Source organism: Pyxicephalus adspersus, chromosome 5, assembly GCF_032062135.1.
Source record: "Pyxicephalus adspersus chromosome 5, UCB_Pads_2.0, whole genome shotgun sequence".
NCBI classification, from domain to species: Eukaryota; Metazoa; Chordata; class Amphibia; order Anura; family Pyxicephalidae; genus Pyxicephalus; species Pyxicephalus adspersus.
In genome coordinates, this window is record NC_092862.1 from 64,624,157 (window position 1) to 64,651,274 (window position 27,118).

At 36.0% G+C, this 27,118-nt stretch overlaps 1 protein-coding gene across 2 annotated transcripts in view; it reads right to left on the minus strand.

Moving 5' to 3' along the window:
* Positions 1-3,605: 3,605 nt before the first annotated feature.
* The window catches only part of CDYL (chromodomain Y like), a 29,291-nt gene continuing 5,778 nt past the window's right edge, over positions 3,606-27,118 (minus strand). For both annotated transcript variants that reach the window (XM_072411762.1, XM_072411763.1), the window contains exons 2-7: positions 23,193-23,853; positions 8,993-9,246; positions 7,301-7,473; positions 6,555-6,765; positions 5,178-5,321; positions 3,606-5,093 (exon numbers count right to left, since the gene is read on the minus strand). In XM_072411762.1, the coding sequence (XP_072267863.1) occupies positions 4,935-5,093; positions 5,178-5,321; positions 6,555-6,765; positions 7,301-7,473; positions 8,993-9,246; positions 23,193-23,853 (1,602 nt within the window). In that variant the 3' untranslated portion in view covers positions 3,606-4,934. The remainder of the gene's footprint in view (positions 5,094-5,177; positions 5,322-6,554; positions 6,766-7,300; positions 7,474-8,992; positions 9,247-23,192; positions 23,854-27,118) is intronic.

Sequence of the window (27,118 nt, forward strand, 5' to 3'; positions counted from 1 at the left end):
CTCCTGAACAATTTGTCCTGTCACTTTTACAAAAAACCTTACGTTCAGGGTGAAATATTGGTGGGTTTTCTGCTTCATGCAGTGGCCAATAAGGATGGGAAATCTGCAGCATTACTACTGTGAACATTTAAACTTCCATAAATCTCCATCCCCTTGGAGTTTTCAGTGGCACACACAGCACAAGAAAGTCCTTGAACTAAAAGTCCTCATCAGTCTGGACTCAGTACTAACCTATTTTGTTGTAAGTCCCACAGACCTATCTCTATTGAGGATGCTGTGTTTATTCGATAGCATTTTACCTTAGTTATCTTTGCTCTTTTCTTTCTTTTTCCTAAGTTTAGTGGCCAACACATCAATCCACAATTTCTATTACATTGCAACACCAAATGACACCATCCGCAGATTCTGATATAGTGGACCTGATTCATCAGAGCTCTCCAAGAATGGAGATGATAGACTATCATGAGTGAAACTAAGTTGATTCAGCAAACCTAGAAATTAGGCTGTTTTGTACTGCAGACTTTTTGACTGCAGTGGAAAAAAAAGTTCACTTCAAGGAAATAACATTGAAGGAATACTATCTTTTTAAAACACAATGATCATCAGGAATCCCCCTCACCCTTAAACTTCAATTAAGACATTTCTAACAGTGTGCCAACATTATCCTCTGTGGAATGGGAAGACTTGGAGGACCCAATTATTGAGAAAGTGAAAGTTGCAATTCATACTACTGAAGTAACACTCAGGACCCCGACAAATTTTCCTTGCCATAAAACCTTCTTGGACACGCTGGCTTTATACTTCATAGCCACTTTAAATTCTTTGAAAAAATGGTTTGAGGCAGGCTTGCCCATTATAATAATTTTAACACTGGAACCGCTATTGCATCATGGCAATCCCTACTGGTGACTCATCATAAAAGGCAGTCGGAAATGCACACAATCTTGCTGCTGAATTTTCTGAAAGAAATGAGGAAGATTGAGCAGTACAAGCGCAATTAACCGAATCGTACAACTTTTATTGGGTGCGAGAATATAAAATACTTATATGCTTATATCTTCTCATCTATCACAAGTGTTCTACCTTTCGTCCCAATTTTATTAGATATTTTCTGTGACCTGGTGCGTTGGCCTGCTCCTGCATTCTCATGGTTTGACTGCATTTAGATAATTAAAATTATTATTTTGAATAAGGTTCTCAATAATTTTTAAGCTCTCCTGATCTGGTTTCCCTACTGACAGCGTGATTTTTTGGGGGTTTACAAAAACTCTAGATTCAGTAGAAACCTTTTATTCCAACACAAATTGGGGGTCTGGGATTCCCCAACTTCACCTTATAAGGCTTCTCATTTTGTCTGTATTCTATACTGGTGCAAGAATGCAGGGACCAGTAAGAGACACTGGAACTGAACTTCTGTAGGGTCCCACTTGGATTTCTTTCTTGCCTCTTCTCAGAAATCATCCAATTCTGAGCTAATCCCTGTAACCAATGGTTTCTTCCTTTATGATAATTTTGTGAAAGCCCTTTCTACCTGGCATTGAAAACCCCAACTTTTTAGAAGTACTATCTGCTAGATTGCACAAGGTCATTAATTAGATAAATCAAGGAAACTTGGTAACAATCCAATTTCCCCAACACTTTCATATCAATTAATTTTTGCAAAGCAGTGCACCTCTCGCACTACTCTTATAGATTTAATTCCCCCTAGTGTTAAGTGACTCTGTATAAATGAAGGTGCTACGTGATATGTTCTCTTCTGTAAATTCCTAATTCTATTCAAAAGGACTTTACACCTTCCTTTCACTATTCTTGGGAGTAGGTCTTTCACATCATCCAAGAGAGATTAGATTTTTGTGCCATCAAGATTGCTACAACTAAATGAATTCCTGTGTGGGAGTAACTAATTCCTGGCCCCGCAAATCAAAATCATATATGACTAAGCATGAATCATTGTTGGGCTCTTCATATCTTGCTTCATCAAGTTATATTTTAGTACAAGTAATTCTCCTTCCACAAATGTACAAAGCTTGAAGTATTTCTCTCTTATTTCTCCCTTTTTTTATACTCATTTTCTCCCCTTCCCTTCCCATTTCCTTGCAGTCATTAAATTGATTGTAAACTCCAATGCATACTTAAGTATTCTAGAGGCAAACATGAGGCTATCTGTGGGACAAACTTGGCCAAAATTCTGTCACACAAAACAACAGAATGGCTGAAGAAAAAAAGAAAAGAATGAAGATTTTGCAATAGCTCAGTCAAAGCCTATACCTCAATGTGATCAAAATGCTGTAGTAGGACCTTGTGTGAGCTGTGCATAAACAAATGCCTGCAAACCTCAATGAACTGAAACAATGTTGTAGAGTGGCCGAAAATTCTTCCACAACCATGAGAGACTAATAAAGTCATTAAGAAAATATTGCTGCTAAAAGTAATTCTACAAGCCGTTGAATCATGAGGTGGTATTTTTTTTTTTTTTACAATGCAACAACTTTTTTTTTGTTAATGACCAGGTGAAAATTGTTGTGTTGTTTTACACCTGATGTTAGGTTTAAATAATTTTTATAACCTAAGGACTAGATGATATTTTTAATATGTCCCGATGCATAAAACCTTGAAATTGAAAGAGGCTGTACTTTCCTCCATTTGGATGTCTAGGTATTGATGGTATAGTGGCGGTTTGTGCAATTGGAATTTGAAACTCTAATTTTGTAACACAAGATTTAGTACCGGGTCTAGTTTTTATAGCATGTAGTAAGTGCTATGTAGGCAGCAGAACTGTGAACTGGATGCATTTATTATCACAGGAGCTGATTCTTAGACCTTTGTACACATTAATGGACTTAAACTGGAAATTCAGTCAGACTACTATCAGAAAAAAATATTACCTACAAACTTTATTAAATCAACTTGCCTAATATTATGTAGAACCACCCGGTGACACTAAACAGCTTTGACTTGTCATGGCATTGATTTCACCAGACCTCTGAAGGTGTCCTGTGTTGTCTGTAACCAGCAAGCCCTTCTTCCAGCCTGCATAGTTCGCATAATGTATCTTTCTGCCATCTCTACCCCAGATATTAAGTGTACCCAGCATTCCGTGTGATGAAAAAGAAAATGTGATTCCTCAGGACAAGCCACCTTCTTCTATTTTGTGATGCAGTTCTGATGTTCAGGTGCCCATTTTAAGCATTTTTGCATGGTTGGTGATCACACAGGAAGCTGTGATGCACAGCTGAAGGTAGTAACTAATGTATACTAGAACACCCGGCAAGGCCTGGAGACTGTAATAAATGTATGTACATATTTACAAACACCCCTAAATACTGTATGTATTATTCATAGGATTGAATAATACATTTTGTAATATTGGGGGAGGTAGAAAAAAAAATATTCCACAATTCCCCTGTGCATGATATTTTCTGTAATGCTGTTTAAACATCCAGGCAGAGTAGATACTTCTACTTGCTGCAACTTCCTATGTATGGTACTCCCTTATTGTGAACCAAATTTCATTGTTTTACTGGTTGTGAATCTACTAAATAAAATTACACCACTAATCTGTAACTTGCAGTCTAAAAAGTAAAAAGTCTAACGTATTAATTAAATATGTTAAGAAAAATTAGTTTTATTATAGCCAATTTCACAGCTGTGTATTTTAGAAAACTTTACAGACTGTACAGTTTATGTATTTATGCTGTAGAACAAAGGTGTAGGTCCAAAGAATGCAAAAATACTGTACCCAAGCTACAGGCAGATTTACAGGGGAGCAACTCTCCAACACTAAGGGGGAGATGGTCAGCTGGAAGTAAAAATGTAAAAACTGTACAAAAATAAGATTGATTACTTTTCCTCATACATTCAACAAATTGCAAGCACAGATATTGTAGAATCAATAGTAATATATCTGCAGTCACAAATCATTTAAACACTCCCAAAAGGAATGGCACATTATATATTTACAAAACACTTGTCTACACTATACATAAAAAGTAAAATATATATGTTTTTATATAGTGTATTGATTAAAAAGGCAATAGGATAGTACACTCCTAACAAAAAGGTAGTTTTTGGGTGGAATATTTTGTAATATAATAGTGTACCAAAATTAACTTATTAAATAAAATATATTCTAGTGAAACCTAAAATTTATACAAGTGTGAACATAAAATTATTTTTGGTGTATACATAACCTGCAAACAACTATGAAGACTCACCCAAGAACTAAAGTATATAAACAACCATATAAAATAGTTTCTGGCAAATTAATAAACCTCCAGCTTTACACAAGATAACTCAATGACCTGTTAATACTGCATCTAAGAAAAACAATTTGACAGTGGTTTCTTCATGCTATCTTGATATTAACTGGAAATTTTTCTGACAGTGGGTCAAGATTATTTTTTCTTGAACAACTCATTAGCATATGTCCTGAGAACACACACATACTCACACACTTTTTGGGTTTAATAAAATGCATCAGTATATGGTTATTGTCCTGTGGGTTTTGTTTTAGTCTATTTAAAATTATAGGAAAAAAAAATCTGAGGTATGTAACCTTCTTTTGAAATAAAGCATTGCCTCAGTCTTACGTCAGTGAGCAATGAAAGTTAGGGCTTTCTGCTACCCGTTTTATATTTAAATATATAATTATATATATTTATATATATATTTTAATGAACAAAAATATGCATTTTCAGACCTCCCGGTCACTTAGATTTCTTTGCCATTGTCTCTCGGCATAAAAAAAAAAACTTTTCAAGAATGCCATGGTTCTGAACAGCAACCCAATGTCTTTTGCTTCAGCCTATTAAGTTGATGGCAGACTTTCGATATTTGTTCAAAATAAGAGAAACAAAGTTTTAAATAAATTCAGGGTATCCTGGAAGTATTTGCTGAAAATGTTTCAAGGCTTCTTTGTAAAACATTTTTAAACTTTAGAATTCATCTATTTTCCTTTGCAAATATTTTAACATTGAGTCCATCCCTTGAGCAGATCCCCAAATCTTCTTTAGCACTTCACATTCTCTTTCATTTGTCTGTTCCAATTCCCCACGCATGACATTACGAACTAAAGCTTTAGATTCTTCAAGTACCTGTTAAAAAATAAATAAATCAAATTTCAGCAACAAAGTACTAAGAAAGCAGACCTTGATATTGATAAATGTAGTGATGCATACCACTGGATTGCAGGCTACAAGTTCTCTGATGCGAACCATGACTTCTTGTGTGAACGTTCCAGGCCAGAATACCTGAGAGACTAGCCCTTTTGCGCATGCTTCTTGTGCAGTTAATTTTCTTCCACTAAGTAGCATCTCATTTGCCTGTAGAAAAAGAAATTGGATTTTGAATTATGTGACTTAGATTTGCATTATACATGAAACAATGCTCTTTACTAGAAAAGAAAATTCTCATCACAATACTGTATACTGTATATTAGCTATTGAAATTAAATGGAAAAAAAAGCATAACTAAACCCCCAAAACACCAAGTACAGCAAATTTCTGCTGACCATGCCAGAAATATAGTGTCCTTGTTTCTCCTAGCAGAAACCACAAGGGACAATATAGTTCTTCTGTAAACTACTACTCCCATCACCCCTCATCATGTAACGGAAATAAAAAGCCTGGCTGTCAACCATGGTAGGAGTAAAAGTTGCCACACAGGAACAGGAAGTCTAATTTGTGGGCATGAACAAAAACAAAAAAGTGAGGCACCATATCTAAAGGCTGGTACAGCTGTAACAGAATTAAATGTTTTAATCATATTTTTCTTAAAAGGATGTAAAAATGCCATAACGCATATTTGCAACCCTTTAAATGTAAAGATGGTAAAGTTGAAAATTACACAGAATGATGTAAGTGATCAAATATAAACGCCATGCCTGAGCAAAAATTAGAAATAAATACTCAACCCTACACACAAATCATTTTAAATTTATTGCAATAATTTTTAAAAAAACCACACATACAGAAAAAAGTCCATAACATAAACTTAAAAAGAAAAAAAAAAAAAAACATATCAGAATACTCATTTTAAATGCTTCCAATAGCAAATCTTAACTTACTAACTTACTCTAAAGAAACATGGACCTCTCTAGTTTATTTTATACCTCTAAATCTATTTTAAAACATTTTCCAAGATGTAACTCCAGCGTTGTAATAAAATAGGGTGAGTAATGGTATATATGTATTGATTTATTGGTGTATATTCCATACATGTATTGGGGGGGTACAAAAAAAGAAACTTACTTTGACAAGACGTAAACATATCCAATAATGAACATAATGGTTTACAAAGGTATTTAGTCATTTTTTATAATAATGACGGCTTTAAAGTAATATTTTCTAGACGTATACCTTTGTATATGTGTTGTGGTTACAAATATTGCTAATTAATTACTATTTATGCCAAGTGTGCATTACTTGTAAAATATGCACTACTGGTGGGACAAATTTCGAGGTAAACCATTATAAAATTTTGTCTAAACTATTCTTTACAGTTCCAGCTTGTTTGTATGCTACTACATTTTATTAGGCGGGAACATATATTCTTACCGAGGCAATACCCATTATTTTAGGAAACAGAAGTGATGAACAGCCATCCGGGCTTTGTCCAAAAGTAGTATAAGGAGTTTGAAACCAAGCCTTCTCATTAGCCCATATAACATCACAAAGAGGTAATATAGAGGCACCAAGTCCAATGGCAGGTCCATTTACAGCAACAATAATGGGTTTCTTAAACTGAATAAAAGTACTCACAAACATCCTACAAAAACAAAATACATGTGATCACTATTAGATCTACTAAATAGTAAGGTAATGAAAAAAAAAAACACAACTAATTCAATTGTGCAAATTTTCCATATAAAGTATTTCACTCCAAAACCTTTTGTATGTTGTTGGGTATGATTACAATCCAGTATTTATATAGCACTGACATATTACACAGCACTTTACAAAGTCCATAGTCATGTCACTAACTATCCCCCAAAGGAGCCCATGTCCCCACCATGTTCGAATGTCTTTAATACAGTCAAAACCAATTAACTGAACTGCATGTTTTTGATAGATTTGAGAAGTTTTAGAATCTGTGAGGTTTTAATTTCTGTGAGAGTGTGACGATAACACTATTTGTCTTGTTCACACAATAAAACACAATGAAATATGTTGTAAATCCTGTGTATAAATATTTATTAAAAAAAAAAAAAAAGACCCCTACCTGTTACAAATCTATACACCAACATCTTTTATCATAGTAGAACAAACTTTTTCTACAAACAGGAGTGAAAAAACGAACATACCTAATCGCATCAGCCATTTTAGTGCTCTCCCTTTTTCGATCATCTGTCAAGCGTCTGATAAAATAAATAAAATCAATACCGCAACAAAACACACTTCCAACTGCACTGAAAAGAACTAGCTTGCTGTCATCTGCAGCTGCTGTTGCTAGGGCACCCTGGACTTCCTTCATGACCTAAAGAAAAGAAATGTAATGTTAAGGATAAATGAAATGATATTCAAAATTGTCAACCCACCCATATATAACAATGCAGTCACGTGAGTAAAATAAGTACTCCCCATATTTTTCCATATTGTAACAAGCAGACATAAGATCTTCGGTAATTCTCAGATATATGGTATTCTCTTTCCCATTGACATGTGTAGTAGAATCATGCCAAGAGCAAAGGAGCTTTCCAAGGAAAGAAAGAGGGATGTGGATGCTTACCAGTATAACAAGAGATTTATGGATTAACAAATTATTTGAAATGAATTATACTGTAGAGACAATCAGGAATAAAGTTCCATTTATTTAAAACAATTTAAATTGTCTAAAACTAGCTGACCCAGTAAATGTATCCTACAGCTGTTTATTGCTCTAAGAGGGCTTCAAAACCTGCTAATACATTTAGATTGAATCCCAATTGATAAAATGGCACTTGCACCTCCAAAGAGAAAATCTGTAGAAAAGGACAACTCACAGGACTTTTTTTTTCTGGTTCCTTAAAATAGAGCCATGACATAACATTTAATACCTATTTAATGGTGGTCTATTGTGCCCCCCCCCCCCCCCCAAAAAAAAAAAAACAGGAAAATACATTGTAAATACAATACAATGAGTAGTTGCTTAGCAACTAAAAACAGTAGGCAAGCCTTCTATTAGTTTTAGAACTATGGTGAACACAAAGATAAAATCTCATTTATTTTTGAAACACAAAATTATTTCCTCCTTTAGGGCGGTGTTGTGACAGATTTAAACATTAGTTGATGATTGTTGATTTGCAATAGCAAACTGAAGTAAATGGAAATAAAACTTGAGTGATTTTTTTTCAGTAATTTTCTTTCTAATAAATAAAATTTCAACACGCTTATGTCTTTGCACCAATTTAGACCTAAATTTTTTATAGTTAAAGTTTATCAAAAAAAAAATTCTGCTTGACATATATTGTTATGTCTGCGCACCCATCAAAGGGGCTTTATTGCAGATAATCGTTCCATGAGACAAATTTTTTATAAATGCAGATGAAGGTATTCAGAAGTATTGATTGCTCTTTCTACACTGTCTGATTATCAACAGATGTAGCTCCAATTTACCCCAATATTAATTATGTTTAGCAAAACTGATATTGCCATTTAATAAACAATTCCTTCTCTTTATTGCATTTAGTATGCGGGTGGGCAAGATGTTCCCGGGTTTCCAGAATCTTTCCTTAAACATGGTAAAAGTAAGTAAAACAGTCATCTATTGATGAACCGAACACACTGCAAAAGTGTTCAATAAAACCTAAAACAGTATTTTATCACAGTAATAGATAAAGAAATATATATCTGAATAGAAGAAAAGTCTGGGGTTATTAAATAATACGAACAAACGCACACATATTACACTGTAAAAGTAAATAAAAAATACCAATGCCAGCATTTGTGAATTGAGAAAACAAAAAAAATTACATACAATAGTAAGTTCAGCTATTCCATTTTTTTTTTAAACTGACCTCTGGATTTAGGGAATTATTTTCAGATGACTTTGTAGAAAGTAATATGTGTGTAAATCCATCTTGTTTTCGCACAACAATATCCCTGTATCGATAAGCACTTTCAGTTTGTCGTACACTGAACCGTAGCCTTTTATCAAAAGACTGTTCTCTTCGTTCATCAATAAACCTTTTCTTTCCGGTTACTCCTGCTACGGATGTCTGTAAATTGCTGGTACCATTGGCAGTCAATGCCTGCATGAAGGTAGATGTACCTGAAAACAGTTAAAATGTCATTTGGTTAGAATTCAAAGCAGTGCTTGCAAAGGCATCCACATATTTAAATCATGTACCGTATTTTTCGGACCATAAGACGCACTTTTTCCCCAAAAAAAAGTGGTGGGGGGGGAGGGGGGGGTTGGGAAATGGGGTGTGTCTTATAGTCCGAATACCCTCCCTCGTATCCAAGGGGGGCCCCAGCAGATGGCTGCAGTTCCATCTAGCCTGGCATCCCCCCTGCAGCATGGCCCCCTCTGTTCTGCAGCCTCCCCTGCCCGAATAACAAAAAACATAAAGCTGTCCACCCCTACCTTATCTGAATGATTGCAAAGCCCTGCCTTTCCCCTCCCTAAGTTTATCAGCAGCTCACGTCTACAGAGATGCTGGGGATGTGTTTGTGTGAGAAGGCTCCTTGTAACATTGGGGAGTGGGGAGGGAGGCAGGGAGGGCAGGAGGGCAGTCTGTGGTGAGCAGTGCTCATTAGCAGTTTTTTTTTCCTATGCAGCACATAATTCTCCTATGACAGGTGGGCTGTAGCTTTCCTGTCACTATAGTCTTGTAATGCAATTTCTGTGCTATGTGCAATCTCTCTCTCGTAAATATTATTCTGCTATATTTTATTAAATATTTCTTTATACAATTTGGTTCAGAACTTTTTATTCTTGTTTTCCTCCTCTAAAACCTGGGTGCGTCTTATGGTCTGAAAAATACGGTAATTTCTGACTTTATATTAGGAGTCAAATGACCTTGCAGAATTAGGATTAATTGTAATCCCATTAAAATGAGTAAAAACACATTTGTACCAACTACTTACTCATGAACTGAAAAAGTCAAAATACTGTTACACTATAGGAATGGTATCCAAATGTCAACACTTATTTAACGTTATGGATTAAAAATATTAATATAATAAAAATTAAAATATGTATTAAAAATAAAAAAAAATCACATCATTTTATTCAAGTTGAAAATCTTTATTGCCATACATTTCCAATTCATTAAGAGCAACATGGCGGAAAAATGGTCAAATAAAACCAAAGTCATTAATCACTGAGGGATGGATAAAAAAAAACAACAGGCAGAAAGTCAGGGCTGTGGAGTCAAAGTCGGAGACAATTTTGGGTACCTGGAGTCGGAGGCGATAAAAATGTGCCGACTCCAACTCCTGATAAATTTAAATTATAATAAAAAAATACAGCAAGTTCAAATGTCCTATTTCACAAACAATAGTCGTAATTAGGTACTTCTCTGATGTAAGAATAAAGCCCAGTGCATAGTTGCATTTCTACTAGTGTGAAGTTCACCTGATATAGGTGTAGGTGAGTGCTATGACCTGATGTGTATTCAGGTGTCCTGTCTGCACTCTCCATATATGCTCCCATAAAGGGCTAAACTTTAACATCATTTTGCACACCACCTAAAACAAGGAAGTTAGTGGCCCTCCTGGCCCTGGAGCCTCCCACTGCCCTGTCTTCAGCAGAAGATCAGCAAACAAAGATAAAGGCAGCAGCATCTGCTCAACTGCTTTTTGTATTAAAATGTTGAATGGATTGAAGGTGTTCATGTATGAATGTTTGTGTATAGTGCATATTGTGTGTATGTTTATGAGTAAAATGTAGGGCTCTGCGTTGTGTGTAAAGTATATATGTCTGTGCATTTTTTCTGTCTAGGACAAATTATGTCTAAGTTTAGTGAAGGGCTATAGCATATTTGTGTGTATAGTGCCCTGTTGTATGTATGTTTGCAATAGTGCAGGACTATGTGTATGCTTGTATTTAAACAAAAGAATATGATAGTTAGTATAACATATTTTAGATTCATATTTTAGTGAAAGTGGCACCCCATTCACAATGGCAAAAAGTCTGTCAACAAACACGATAAAGTCTGTTGTTTATGAGCACCTTAAATTATCAAGTGATGGGCAACATTACGTGTGCCAATGTATTCTTGAAGATGATGGTGAAAAACAATGTGATGCAAAAATTAGCAGTTTTAATGGGTCTAACAAAAATGCACCTACAAGAGCATCAAATATAAAAAGACACTTGCAGCGTTTTTTATCCTAAAGTGTTAGAAGTTGTAAATGAGAAAGATATCAATGAAAATATTCTATCTACATCTGGGATAAAAAATGTTCAGAAATCTACTGGAGACCAAACACAACTAAGAAGATTCTTTATATCTGGCAAAGTTACCATAACAATGACACCACAAAAATTCAAAAACCACAATTTTGAAATGGTATCAAAGAATAGTGTACCACTGCCCTTCTTTTCACAGCCAGCCTTTTTAGGCCTATATACAGAAATGGCCAAAAAACTTAGTTTTTCTGTGGAAAGAGAAATAATAAGGAAACTTATAATTGAAGAGGCCACATGTAAAAAGGTAGGGACATTTTGTCTTCACAAAAATGGATGCATACACACATCACAGTCAATTATTTTGCTAATATTGTTAGAATTGTTGATGAAAATAATAAACCAGTAACCCCAACCTTGGGAGTAAAGGACACCAGACACATCACCCCAGTATCTATCTACAGACGTTAGTGGAGGATGTTCTAGAAGATTTTGAAATTAAACAGAAATAGATTCTAAGTATTGTGACAGATAATACGTCTAATATGTTGAGCACAATTATTAAAATGAATAAAGAAGATGAAGAAAGTGATACACAGATATTAAAGGAAGACAGTTCTGCAAGTATTGGATAAAGTGAAAGCAAAGAGAATAGTGACATTTTGGATAACTTTGTTGAAGAAGCATCTAAGCGTACTACTATTCAACATATGCATTGTGCTGTTCATACTTTGCAAGTTGCACAAAGAGATGGATTGAAAGATCGTCATGCGGCTACTCTAATTGGCAAATAGAGTAACTGTTGCAGCCAGGGCCCCTAAAACAGATGCCATTTGAAAAGACGTGCAGGAAAAGGAGCCATTTTGGATCACACAATACGCTGGGGAAGCACTTATTTGATGGGAAAGCATTTTCTTGAACTAAAAGACTTTCTTGAAGAACTGGACAATGAAAATGTTTTGTTAACTGAAAGCCAGTGGACAAGTAAAAGCACTGGAAAATCTACTTTCTAATGCCTATTACTGTCACCAAGAGTTTGCAATCTGAAGATTTAACACCTGGTAAATTCTTCCTGAAATGGAAGAGCTTGATATATTGCCTTAACAAAAGTGGATGGGTTAATAGCTGATGGCCTTGTATCTTCAATGAAGAAGACAGAGAATTTCTTACTGAATAATCAAATCGTTACCGCTATTTATGTTGATTCAAATTCTGTTGATCGATGACCAGACTGATACTGCAAAAAAGGCCCTCTATGATGTAGCAGTTCACATGAAGGGGTTACTACATGAAACACCACCATTTGATGAAGCTTTAAGCACTTTAAGCACATGATCATCCTCGTCAAATGAAGAATTAAGTCTTCGATTCCTACTTGGACAAAATGGAACTTTCAACAGTAAAGTGACATTGCATATGTGTGAAAGATAAATGACCAGAAAATGTCCAAATATAGAGATTCCAGCAGGAGTTTTTTAAAGAATTAAAAGAAGTAGAAAAGTATCATTGCTCATCAAAACTGACTGTAGAAAAAGCAATCCTCGTACATCCCGAGATTATTAGTGATGTGGCTAGAACCGTAACAGCAATGCAACCCACCCAAATCAGTGTTGAAAGACTATTTTCAGCTCTAAAAATATTCAAGTCAGATTTAGGAGCTACTTTGAAAGAGAATCTGGCAGAAGCAATTCAGTTTTTTAGGACAACACTACATTCAGTTAGTTTTGGATTGCATTTAACAGCTATTGTACTCTACAACTATATTCCAGGTTTATTATATAAACTGTTTTAGGTTTTTAAGATTTTGTTATTGTTCATGTAGTTAGCTTTGTTTTTGTTTTAAAACTACCAAAGAATGTTGTCCATATTTTTTTTAAACTGGTAAAGTTTCTTATTTTTATGCATGCTATGCTATTACTTTATAGCCACTTGATAAAAACAATAAATAAAACCTTAGTTTTTTATTTTATGTCTTTTGTTTAAACTGGCCAGTACAGTAAAGCGTCAGCTTCCTAGCCATTGGTTCTGTGGTTAAATGGTGTGTATGTTGCCTTTCTTCAATCAACGTGGAAAGTACATTAGCATATTACAGGGTTTATCATTTTATCATCACACTTTTGCATTCAAACTTCACAAAAATATTTAGACCCCCTAATTATTTATAAATCAATACATTTATTATAAAATTAAATATAACACTATTTTTACCATAAAAGCTTTTCTCAAGAAACAATAAATATGTAATCATTAATAAATGATTTATTAATGCTTTCTCCTCTTAGGTATTTAGGCAAAGAGCTAAAGAATTTTGTATAATAATTTGAGCAATCCTGCTTGCTTGTTGTTAAAAATAAACTATTAATGCTTTTTAATAAAGCACCCAAATTAATTAGCCTATTTCTTCTTACTACTTCTTTCCATTTAGAGAACATGTTCTCATCAGGATTAAGAAATGGAGCGTATTATGGTAAAAATAAGAGTTGGTGTCCCTTACTTTTAACCAAGCTCTTTACCTGGCTAGTTTTTATGAAAGGGGACATTATCCATAATTAGGATGGCATGCTGAACACTTTTCACTAAAAGCATTCAAAACCTGATCAATAAAATTAAGGAATGCTTCTTGATTAAATGCTTCTGCTTGTGACTTAAAGTGGAGGGTCTCAGTTTTATTCCTCACACAACAAATTGAATAATTTCTGGAACGCACTCAAGCCACAACATGCTCCGCCCTTTGCCCAATAGGAGATCTTCCCCTTTTGGTTCTCATTGACATTTTAAAACCTACTTCATTAAGTAAGTAGATGTTTTTTCCATATTCCTTAGCAATGAGATCAAGGATTGTGTTAGCATAGCTAAGCCTTTCTTGAAGAGAATGGGAATCATTGCGCCTTGTAGGAATTAAAGAAGTTCTCTTTAATGACCATTGGAATTTATCAATGCATCTATTTATTATTAAAATAGATACATTAATTCCAAATTTGGCAAATATTGGCATAACTCCTCCTTATGGGCTTTATCCAACTTTGAATTTCTCAGACCTCCTCTTGGTGTTAATTTTGGTTATGGTTGTACGATTACAACCCAAAACCATTGCTATCTAGGAGGCATCACTTCCATTCAGATAACTGTCTACCACTCTTTGACGTTCTGCAATTACTTAATTCTCTGGCCATAAGGGTAAGTCCAATAGTAAATATAAAGCCTATAACTTTGAAGATAGAAAGATGAATATTATTGTTATCTTAAAACTTAGTATAAATCCCTGAAAAAAGATATTTAATTTTAAAATTATATAAAGTAAAAACATAATTTATAAATCAGTTTTTTTTTTTTCATATATTTTTATTAATGTTTCTTGAGAAAAAAAATTTTAATGGTAAAAATAGTGTTATTTTTAATTTTATAATAAATTTATTGATTTATGAATAATTAGGGAGTCTAAATTTTTTTGTGAAGTTTGAATGCAAAAGTATGAAGATAAAATGAGAAACCCTGTAAATACAGAGGAGTCGGAGAGTCCGAGTCAGGGGTACCAGAAACTGAGGAGTCACAAAGTCGGAGTGTTGGAGTCAAAGGATTTATCTACCGACTCCACAGCCCTGGTCAAAGTAAAAAACTCAAATTGCACAGTGATCACACTTGCGTGAATTTAATCACAACTAGTCATACCGTGGTCCAGTAAAAAACATGGCCCTAATCTAGACGCTAAAACATACAAATTTATTTTAGTTATGATACCCCGTAAATTAAACACTAAATGAATCATTACTGGATCAAACAGAACATGTTTTGGTAGACTTTCTCTTCAAATATTTGGAGCCTTCATTTCCAAATACATATGGTTTTATCGGGCTTATCAAATAAATTGCAACTAAGAAAAGATTGGTGAAAGTTTACAATTTCCGTCTGGTTTAATGTCATGCCAAAACTAGGGAGATTTATGTATATTATATATTTTATATTTGCCCCGTTAACTGGGTCTAAAAGTCAGGGAACATCCAAAATTTAGAGTTGTCAAAACAAAACTCAGTAAATATTGGGGTCAGCTCTGATTTCCCCAAGTTTGAAGAATTTACTCTAATTTCATGATTTGTCTACAAAAAAAAAAAAAGCAAATGAAAGGAAAATATATGTAGACAGAGGAAAAAAATGATAGTGCTAAACCTTCTATTTAAAAAAGTACAGTGATACCTCGGCTAACGAGTGGCCCTGCTAACAAATTTTTCAGCTAACAATTTTTTTTCCACTTCAGGCTTCCCTGCTGCATGTGTGCAAGATGAGACTTGATGGGGGGAGGGGGCGGTTTGCATGATTTGCAGATGAAATCTTTTGCTAAACACAGCTGAGGTTGTGGGTGATCTTAGGGGAGGGTGAGCTCTTTCTGCAGCCTCTTGTAACTCTTTATCGACCAAGACAAACTCTGCAGTTGTTTCTTTTTGCATATCAAAGCACAGCTTGCTCCAGAAATTAATGAATTTCAATGCTCCATAAAGTTTTTTTTTTTTGCTTTGTTTGTGATAAAACTCACAGTGAGGATTTTATACAGTAACTGACACTATGCTGCCTAATATTATGTTGAGACTGTTCCAATTGGGAAGCTGTTCATCTCAGCCTTTGGCGAGTATGACCTTTTATATTGTACTGTTTACTATTTTTATAAAACTTACCCTTAAATTGTGGGCAGCATCCAGAACGAATAAATGATTTTCTATAGAAACCTATGAGAAATCAAGTTTTGGGTAACAAAAGATTTTGGAACGAATTATCTTTGTTAGCCAAGGTATCAATGTATTGGCTTTGGATCTACAATAGGGGAACAGTATAGTGCAATGTGCATTAAACCCAAAGCACTTCTTGATGAGCATTTAAGAAATATCAATTGCTTATATCTGTTCAGATCATCATCCTGTGTGAACATTATACTAAGTGGTGATGATGTTTTAGGATGCCTTACATTAGCAGATTTAGAACATTTTATGCGGTTTAACAAAAACAAACAAAAAAAAACAAAAACAAAAAGGTGTCATCACTCCTAAACCAATCAAGGGTCACTAAAAAGGCATTTTAATTTCTCTGTGATGCGAAGGAAGGCAGACTAGAGCCCTAATGCTTTGAGTTAAAATAGTGGAGCCAAACAGGGAAATAATCAAATCTTGAATGTACTATAGCAGAGTTTTTGCCCATAAATTAGTTAGGTCCATAAATATTTGGACAAGGACCACTTTTTTCTAATTTTGGTTCTGTACAATTAATTTTAAATAAAACAACTCAGATGCAGTTGAACTGCAGACTTTCAGCTTTAATTCAGTGGGTTGAACAAAAAGATTGCATAAAATGTGAGGAACTAAAGCCTTTTTTTTTTTAAACACAATCACTTTGTTTCAGGGGCTCAAAAGTAATTGGACAAATTAAAAAAAAGCTGAAAATAAAATGTTCATTTTTAATACTTGGTTCAAACCCCTTTGCTGGCAATGACAGCCTGTAGCCTGGAACTCATGGACATTACCAGATGCTGGGTTTCCTCCTTTTTAATGCTCTGCCAGGCCTTTATTGCAGCAGCTTTCAGTTGCTGTTTGTTTGTGGGTCTTTCTGTCTGAAGTTTAGTCTTCAACAAGTGAAATGCATGCTCAATTGGGTTCAGATCAGGTGACTGACTTGGCAGCATGGTTGCTCAGTGGTTAGCACAGTTGCCATTGCAGAGCTGGGTCCCAAGTTCAAATCCTGGCCAGGACACTTATCTGCATGGAGTTTGCAGGTTCTCCCCGTGTCTGCAGTTAGGTTAATTGGCTTCCCCAAAAAAAAAAAATAAAAAAAAAAATTGACCTTAGACTACAATTATGACATGTGACTTTGGTAGGGACATTAGATTGTGACCCCCTTTGAGGAACAGTTTGTGTCATGACTATGGACTTTGTACAGTGCTGCGTAATATGATGGAGCTATATAAATACTGTGTAATATTATTAATAATAATAATGTGTAATAATTGTCCATCTGTATTATGAAAGCCTCTCAATCAATTTGACTGCATTTAGCTGGATTTGAGCAGACAGTATGTCTCTGAACACCTCAGAATTCATTCAGCTGCCTCTGTCCTGTCACATCATGGATAAACACTAGTATCCCAGTGCCACTGGCAGCCATGCACGCCCAAGCCATCACACTGCCTCCGCCATGTTTTACAGATGATGTGGTATGCTTTGGATCATGAGCTGTTCCACGCCTTCTCCATACTTTTTTCTTGCCATCATTCTGGTAAAGGTTGATCTTGGTTTCATCTGTCCAAAGAATGTTTTTCCAGAACTGTGCTGGCTTTTTTAGAAGTTTTTGTGCAAAGTCCAATCTAGCTTTTCTATTTTTGAGGCTTATGAGTGGCTTGCACCTTGCAGTGCACCCTCTGTATTTACTTTCATGCAGTATTCTCTTTATGATAGACTTGGAAATCCATACGCCTACTTCCTGGAGAGTGTTGTTCACTTGGTTGGCTGTTGTGAAGGGGTTTGTCTCCACCATGGAAATGATTCTGCGATCATCCACCACTGTTGTCTTCTGTGGACATCCAGGTCTTTTGGCGTTGCCGAGTTCACCAGTGCTTTCTTTCTTGTGATGTACCAAACTGTAGATTTTGCCACTCCTAATATTGTAGCAATTTCTCTGATGGGTTTTTTCTGTTTTTGCAGCTTAAGGATTGCTTGTTTCACCAGCATGGAGAGCTCCTTTGACCACCTGTTGTCTGTTCACAGCAAATTCTTCCACATACAAGCACCCCCTAGCCCCTCCAAATCAACTCCAGGCCATTTATTCGCCTAATTGATAATGGCATAACGAAAGAATTGCCCACACCAGCCCATGAAATTGCCTTTGAGTCAATTGTCCAATTACTTTTGAGCCCCTGAAATGAAGTGATTGTGCTAAAAAAAGGCTTTAGTTCCTCACATTTTAATGCAATCTTTTTGTTCAACCCACTGAACTACAACTGAAAATCTGCAGTTCATTTAAAATTAATTGTGGTAATTTACAGAACCAAAATTAGAAAAAAAGTTGTCTTTGTCCAAATATTTATGGACCTAACTGTATGTACAAGTAAGCAGTTTATACCTGTCAGCTGCTTTTGTTGTCAAAGGAAGGACTGCTTAAAGCCTTCTCAAATCCTTAAAGCTGAACTTAAGTCAAATCAGCACCTTAAAGTACCCTGAACCACGCCCCCCTAACCACCCCACACCCCGTCCAGCCACACACACACATACCTTAGTGTGTCCGTTAGCACCCCCACCTTCCCTGTATCATAATTACAGCGATTGCAAAAAAATTATTCTTTGGAAGCCAAAAAGGTGTTCAAAGTCTTTGGCAGTTTAAAAGGCAAAGGGCAAGTCAGTGTAAGGAAGACAGTGACTGTTTTTGTTGCTGCTCTCACAGCTCAGAAGCCTATGGCTGTCAGAGGTTTCAGAGACAAGGACTCTGAAAAGGAGACAGCATAGTCACCCTGCCTATCTCTAGTGCCATACATGGTTCTCATACTATGCAGGCATGATATACATTACAGCATGCAGGCAAACCCCCTATCCACTGAGATACAGAACAACTCTCTCTGTCGCCTGTGTTAGCACTGAAGTCTGGGCAAACTAACAACTTGCAGCAACATAATACCCTCTATGTTGAACTCAAGAACTTAAACACAAGTAAGGAAACCTGTGGAAACTGCTGTCCTGGAAGACTCTTGAGAAAAAAAATTCTTCAATGAGCTTAACTCATTGTCAAACTGTCTTATAGGAAAACTCGAGAGGACAACAGAACAGAAAAGGTTATGGAGAGAAAAAAAGGCTGGAGAAAAGCTCCAAAAGCATACATAAAAAGATACAAATTAAGTAAAAGATACAATATATAAATCTGATCCTTGATCAGAGCCAGACTGACTGCTCTCTCTGCACAAAGGCCAGCCTGAGCTGCTGTCTGATGACAAGCCAGTCAGCTGGGTGGGAAGTGACAATTACCAGGCGATCCATCCAGCAAAATCTGTCTAGAACAAACACTGTTCCTAATTGTTTTAAACTTTCACTTTCCTCTATACTACTTCTTAGGCAATCACTAATGAAATACTGTATATACTTTAAATTAATTTTAGTATATTGGGCCTGATTTATTAAAGCTCTCTGAAGCTGGAGAGAATACATTTTCCACAGTGAAGCTGGGTTATCCAGCAAACCTAGAATGGATTTCTTAAAAGTAACTTCCTATTTGTTAGCAAATGTTTTCAATCCTGGACACCCAGCTTCACTGTGGAAAGTGTATCCTCTCCAAGTTTAAAGAGATGGGTTTTGAGTGCTCTTTAAAAGGAGCAGAAAGTAGCAGCAAGCCAAATACGACAAGGAAGACCATTCCAGAGAGTCGGGACAACTTCAGAAAAGTCTTGGAACCATGCATGTGATGAGGTTATGAGTGAGGAAGTCAGAAGTAGGTAATTGGAGGAGTGAAGATTGGCTAGGGGAGGACCTGTGGAGGGATTTAAAGGCAAAGCACAGGAGCTTTCATTCAATATCACCACTCCTAGATTGTAAGCTCTTCGGGGCAGGATCTTCTCCTCCTCCTGTGTCACTGTCTGCATCTGTTTGTCATTTGCAACCCCTATTTAATTTACCGCGTTGCATAATATGTTGGTGCTTTTTAAATCCTGATTATTAATAATAATAGTATAATTTCTTGGCAGATAGGCCAGACCTTTTAACTATTAGAATTTGATTCTAAAGTGAAATGGAACCCAATGAAGAAAACTACAAAAAGGGATGCAGTAGAGGAGAACTGTGAAGGATGGATAAGTCTGGCTGCAGCATTCGTAATAGATTGTAGTTGTTTTATCCAGGTTGACTTTCAGAAATCTGTCAGACATCCATGATGGGATGGCTGACAAGCAGCATAAAACCTTATCCTGGACTGAGGGAGACAAGTCAGGGGTGGACAGATAAGATTTGAGTGTCATCAGCATACACATGGTACTGTAAACCAGGAGGACATGAGACTACCGAGTGAGGAGGTGTAGAGAGAAAAGTGAACTGGTCTAAGGGCTGGCCCTTGGGGAACAGCAACATAGAGGAGAGTGAGAGGAGGAATTGCCATTGAAAAAACTTGAACGGTCAGACTGGTAGAAAGCAACCAAGAGAGAGCAATGTCTCTGATACCAATGGAGGTCATGATTTGTATTAGAAGGGGGTGATCAACAGTGTCAAAAGCAGAGAAAATATCTAGCATAAGGAGGGAGAAGTTCAGCCATTTGCAGTTCTCAACACAGAGTGTTCACATAACCTGAGGCTTTGCTTAATGTGAATATGTCTTTGTCAAAATGTCAGCAATGTAAATTTGTGTTAGTCAAAAATGACAGCAGGAGTTGCTGTGTACACAGTCAGCTTACAGAAGTTGATACTGTCAAAAATTGGGACTCTGTGTTTTTTAAACACTGTTACTTTTGTATTAACTTTGTTTAATTCATCTGCAAATGAAGAAAACATTGTAGTGAAGTCAGTTAAAGCAAGCTGACAAGGAATAAAAATCCCCTTTAACCCCTTATTAACCTTTAATTTGCCATATTGAGCCCAAATTAACCCCCTTTTCCTATTAGTGATATTTTTTATTTAATCCTCTACAATTTTTATAGATCTCACTTTATAATTTCAGTATTGCAGTGGAAGAAATATACCTTTATTTTGATTGTAACTTTCCCAAACTTTTAATTTGAATCATAATTTTAGTCACTTTTTAAACAGAACAAAATATAGAAAAAAATCCACTTATCTGCAGTAGTATTTTTTTTTTTTTTTTTTTTTTTTTACTGACAAGGACTTGTCAACTACATAATGAAAGTTACTGCTGAATAAATAGGCCCATAGCAGAAATGTCAAAGAAGCTCTGAGCTATAGGAGGTATATGGGTGTGAAAGTGGAAATGGTTAAAATTAGTTCAACCTCAAAATTCTAAATGAAGTGCCCAAAGCTTACACCAGTAAAACAAGTTTTGAATGGCATACTGCATATTTTTATTGCAAGTGTGCAGGCTTTAAATACTTATATTGGCCCTTTACTTGGCTGTACTTTAAATCATTAGTTTAAGCCATAGGTCAGAGATCACTTGAAGCATTGACAGTCGAATTAACTGCCTGGCATATCACAACTGTTTGATACAGGTGTACACCTGCACCAAATAACAAAGACCCATAGTTCAAGTTAACCAGTTACGCATTTAGTGTTGCCCTGGAGTAGGTAAAACGAGATGTCTTCTATTACCCTTATTAGTCAGGAAATGTTTGCACTTTGACAAAAAACATGGCTTACCCCAAGTCAAAGCAAAAACAGACCAACACATCTAAGCACGGCCAATCAGGGTAACAGTAGGCAGATTTATATAAAGGTTTTTAAAGAAAGATATTACCATATGTTCTATTTTAACATAAAATGCATGTCCTAATGACATTTACAAGTTTAGCCATTACCAACACATCATACAGTAGAATACAACTTAAAATGCAGCGCACCATAAAGTGCACACTACGAGCTGCTTTACAAAAAAGAAAGGATCATGTGCTTTTTTTATATTGCACTGAACAAATTGGGAGCCCAATCACAATGAACAGGCTGCAAGAAAACTCACATTATAGAGTATGAATACACAGAAAAACACTTACAATTATGTCCATTGTTAACGAGTCCTCAATGTGGTTGACAGATATGTAGACTTATGAAGTTTAATACACTGTAAAATATACTCCTAAAATGCCAAAGAAGTTTTTGAAAGAAATTGTAATACACACTTTACCAGACTTTATACAATGTTCTCACTCTAATATTAGACAGTTTTTTTTTTATAAAAAAGGGAATCTGAAATATCCTCAAACATTCCCAGTAGATATCTTCCAAGTCCATGTGTTTCAATTGCATTAATTATTCCTGCCAGGGAATGTTTGAGGGAATATCAGATGCCATGTTCTAATATTACAGCCCAATCAGTTCCAGTTCACAAAGCAACAAGCTTAAAAAAAAAAAAAAAAAAAAAAAATCACACAAATGGGTGGCTTTTTATATTAAGGACATCATTTATTTTATTTTTTTTTACAAAATTGAAAATAAAAATATATATTTTTTTATTTAAATGTAATTGCTATTTCATACATAGATGCAGCCAACAAACATAGCTCTACTTCTTTTTAGGTTTAATAGACTAACCCTAAAGAGGGCCTTACACGTTTTAGTGAGGCCCAATATAATAAATGCTACATAAAAGTCTAAAAAACGTGAGGAAAGGAGGAGAGAAAAATCCAAGACAAGGGTGGAGAAGGGGTGATCCTGTTTTTATAAAAATCAGACCCCCTGAGAAGTGGTATTGAGTATTGATAAGTGGTGTGCCTTTCCTCACAAATATCACTCCTTGATAACTGATACAGGTGATTGTGACATATCTATTGTGTTCTTTAGAGTAATTTATTCTTGCTTTGTCCTTTGTGCATGATCAAGAAAAAACATTGAATAAGCTGATGAAAATCCCCCCAATCTGTTCTTCTGATGAAGCCTAAGAGCAAAATGTGTTAAGAACGGTGATAAATTAAAATGCGTACAAAATGATAGTCTATGCAACTTGTATACATTGTTATTGGGATCCGTTGGTTTATGTAAAGTATAGTGATAAATGTGTTTAATTCAATTGCTAATGTGTACCGAAAAAAAACCCATATCAAGGAATCTCTCGTATTTATAATCATCCTCCTGCTGACAACATCCTTTGGAAATCTCACAGGACAACATTGCAGGATTGTTTTTTGATAGCTTTATGCTACTCAAAAAAGTTAAAAAAAATGAGTACAATAAATAAATAATACATCTTACCTTTTCCATTTACTGCTAAACTAGAAGGTGCTGTAACCGTCAATGGAGGCTGAATTTGTGGCACTAGTGACGGTAGCCTTGGCCTGCTCCCCATTCGGGCTCTTTCTGCACCCGGTCCCAATAAAGCACCAACTGGTTTTTCAGCAGTTACTTCAGGTGCAACAGAATCCTGTTCTTGCTCAAGGTGATTATGCTTTTCCCCTGACTCATTTTCAAATCCATCCACCGAATTCCTATTTTTCATTGGACTTTTAGGTACAAGTATTTTAATAGATGAACGAGAGAGGTCCATGTTTTTCCTTACCGGAATTACTTGAGGACTTTTCCGCAATTTTGGACTAGTGGAAAGCGGTGTGTTTCTTGAGTCACTGTCCTTAGCAAGAGTTAAGGATTTTGGAGAAGTTCTTGAAATAGAGCTATTAGTTGATCTGGAGATTTGTTTTCTGGCATTATTTGGAGATGTCCTGTTTGATTTTGTAACTGTGCTACTGTCTTTTGGCTTTTCATTGTGTCTCCTGTTAAATTCATGTATATATTGTTCACAGTTCACTAAATGTTGCTCTGGTTCCCAGGTGTCATCTCCACTATCATATCCTTTCCAGTGCACCAAATATTCAGTTTTACCCTTTTTATTTTTCCTTTTGTCAACAATTCTTTCAACCTAGTTAAAAAAAAAAAGTAGTTTAAAAAAGGACAGATCTGTTACAACAAATTGCCTTTTATATGGGTTCATCTTAGCTCACTACTACAAATTTACATTTGAAGCTGCTGTATAGAAAGAAAGAAAAAAAAAAGGGTACAAGTAGTCTACTTTACAGCTTCAATAAAGTTAGTGAAATAGTGAAATATGACCCCCCAGTATACCAAGGATATAGATTTTAGAACAGATGTCCTCCCCAGAAGCAACTATGAGCTTCTTTTATCCTTTTCCACAAATTCAACAGTTAGAACTACCTCCCTTTATGATTGGCAAAGCCAGATTACTTTTTTTTTTTAGAAGTGTAAACAGGATTTTTATGACACCAATAAACACCTTCAATTCTCTGTGACCCAAAATAAGTTGTTCCCTGTTTGTGCCCCATATAACTGTGACAGCTTTCCGACCCCCCCCCCCCCCCTTCCCCCCTTAGTATACTTTCTTCCAACTTTCTAATGCCTACTTAGTGTGGCCCATTTTCCCATCTCCTTTGTTAACTATTTAAACCTTCTTGCAAAAACCAGTAAGGGTGGACAATTATTGGCAAATTATTAATGGTTTTTAGAACTGAATATTTAATGTGCCCAGCTCTGCTAGAAGGTAAAACAAGGTTACATTGACATGCATATGGTCAACTCTGCTTGAGTAAGACAGAGTGGAAACAAAATGAGGAAAAGGTACAAAATATAGACCTCCGCATCCTCCCAGGAGTGCTGTCAAGCTGCCCTGGCTCTCACTGACAGCTCCCTACAAAACCTTAGCCTGAGCAGTTGTCTGATGACAGCTAGCCTTCTGGCTACTAAAGGACTGGATGGTGAGCCTGGTTAAAGGGGCTGGGGAGAGTACTGTAAATATATATGTATACATGAAGAGTCTCAGTGGGTGATCGCTGACACAGAAGAGACAGCCTAAAGCAGTTAGATTTTTTTTAGTATTATACTACTAATGTACAATGTCAAATTTGTGAAGCTGCCTACTACAGGGCCATTTTCAAACAATATGTTTTTTCATTAATCTTTTCATTGTGTTGAAAACAAAAATTTTTCAACATTTCTCGCATTTGATAGCCACTAAACTATCATTAGACATAGAATCTATCTTCTAATCACTTAAAGCGTACCTAAACTCAGAATTTGCACTTCACATAAAAGGGTAGACAACACTCAAAAAAAAAAAAAAAAAAAAAACAAAGGGAGCAGCACTGCCTCTTAATTCTCGATAGCCTGGACATCTCGAGCGTGCACAGAAGGAGCTCTTTTCGCCATTTAGGCATGTGCAGTGAGATCGGCAAGTTTCCCCCCCCCCCTTATCTAGGTAACCTGATCTCACACCTGCATCGAGTGACTAGGAAGAAGCCAGAAGAACAGAAAGAATATGGCCCCAAGATGGATGCCGGGACGACGCGGGACTCGATAGAAGAAACCTCCGGACCGATCGAGTGCTCTGCAGGATTGAAAGAAAGTGTATTTTCTTTTTGTTTAGGATCGTTTTTGGGTTTACTTCCTCTTTTAAGAGATCTATCCATTTATGAAGGCCATCTAAAGGAGGAAGGTTGGAGGTCTCACAGAGAGTATGTGAATTCAGAAATACTGATCACTACACAGCCCAATCATTTCAACCATGGATGCAATGGCAGCGAAAATTGCACCCATTTATAATGTGGCAAAGGTAGTAAATAGTTGAGATTACCAGTTTATTAAGGAATTTTCAATTTACAAAATTAACCAGACTGACACTCAATTAAAATGGGATGATGCCAATAGTGTGGTTATCTGCAGAAACAAAAAGAATTTTGATAGCAATCATTCAGATCACAAAATTTATTAAGTTGGTAAAATAAAATCACTACAATGGATAAACCTATGAAGTGCAGGAGCTTGAAAGTCCTCAAAGTGATTTAGAAAATCCAAAAGATTAACATATTTATTACCAACAGAAAAACTTAGTAATATCACAGTTGCCACTTGCCAATGCATCTTTCCTTTTTGGAGGCAAATAAATAAATAAATAGGAAGACTCCACAATAAAAGCTAACGAAAAGCTAACAGTTTTGAACATTTTCAGGGACTTGCTCTTGGTGTTTTCATGAACAGGCTGCATCTTGGCAGTGTAAAGTTGTACTAGAAAAACAGAGTGGATATTTGAAGTCAGTAATGTAAAAACAAAATTGGTCATACACAAACCGGAGGGGTGGGATGTGTGTCTATAAACGAATGCAGATAAATTTTCTCTTCGATGCTCTTCTGTGTTGAAGGACACAGAAGTGAGTTTCTAAACCTCTGAATGTTTAGACATCCCCAAGAAGATTCTCCAGAGGTGTCACATTAGCGTCTACTTCAGGCAAAAAAAGCCATACTACCAACTGTAAGACTTTCCTACCAAAACACGTATTCAAAGACAAAACGTTAACTGTACAACTTGTGAAATGTTGGACACACTACCTTACAAACAAGAGAGACAGATGCCTGGTTTAAAAATGTCACTCTATACTGACTGCTATAAAAGCACAAGAAGTGACAGGAAAAGAAGACAAATTGTGTTTGAAGGTGAAAGCATAAAGAAGGCCTGCAAAATCCATGGAAGCAGCCACCTTATTCCAACATGAGCCAGTGGAGACTATGAAGGTAGAAACCTTCTGAAACAAAGCCATGAAAGAATCCATTCCCGATTTGAAAATAGAGCCATTTTTTGATGAACTGTTATGGGAAAAAGAAACATCTCCAAGCTAAGATAAAAGGCAAGGCAACCTTAAGCAAAAAAATAGTCTTGGACACATAACTACCTTATCTCTATGAAAGGCTAAAATGGAAGGTTTGTGAGACAAAGTTGACCACTCCACAGCCCACCATGAAAAGATAGCTGCAATTGCAAGACAAAAAGTACAAAATTAAGGTTCTATGGCAACATTGGAGCACTGACCAGTGGAAATGCATGTACAACACCTGGAAAGAAGGTACAGACAAGAAATGTGAGGCCAGTGGATGTCAAAAGAAAACTGCTACAGCTGACAACTGATTTTTGATTGTAATTAAAGCCGGTTAAAAACGGTTGCAGAAACCAATGGAAGACACCTTCAGTCCTCAACCCAGAATTTTTTTTAAGCTGGGTGGCAAGAAATTGTAGGCAGGTGGTGGCCCCTGTATTGTGACCCAACTAATCAGTAACCACCCAAAAACAGCCGGGTGGTTACTGAAATGTGCCGGGTGGTGCGCCCAGCTAAAAGGGCCTG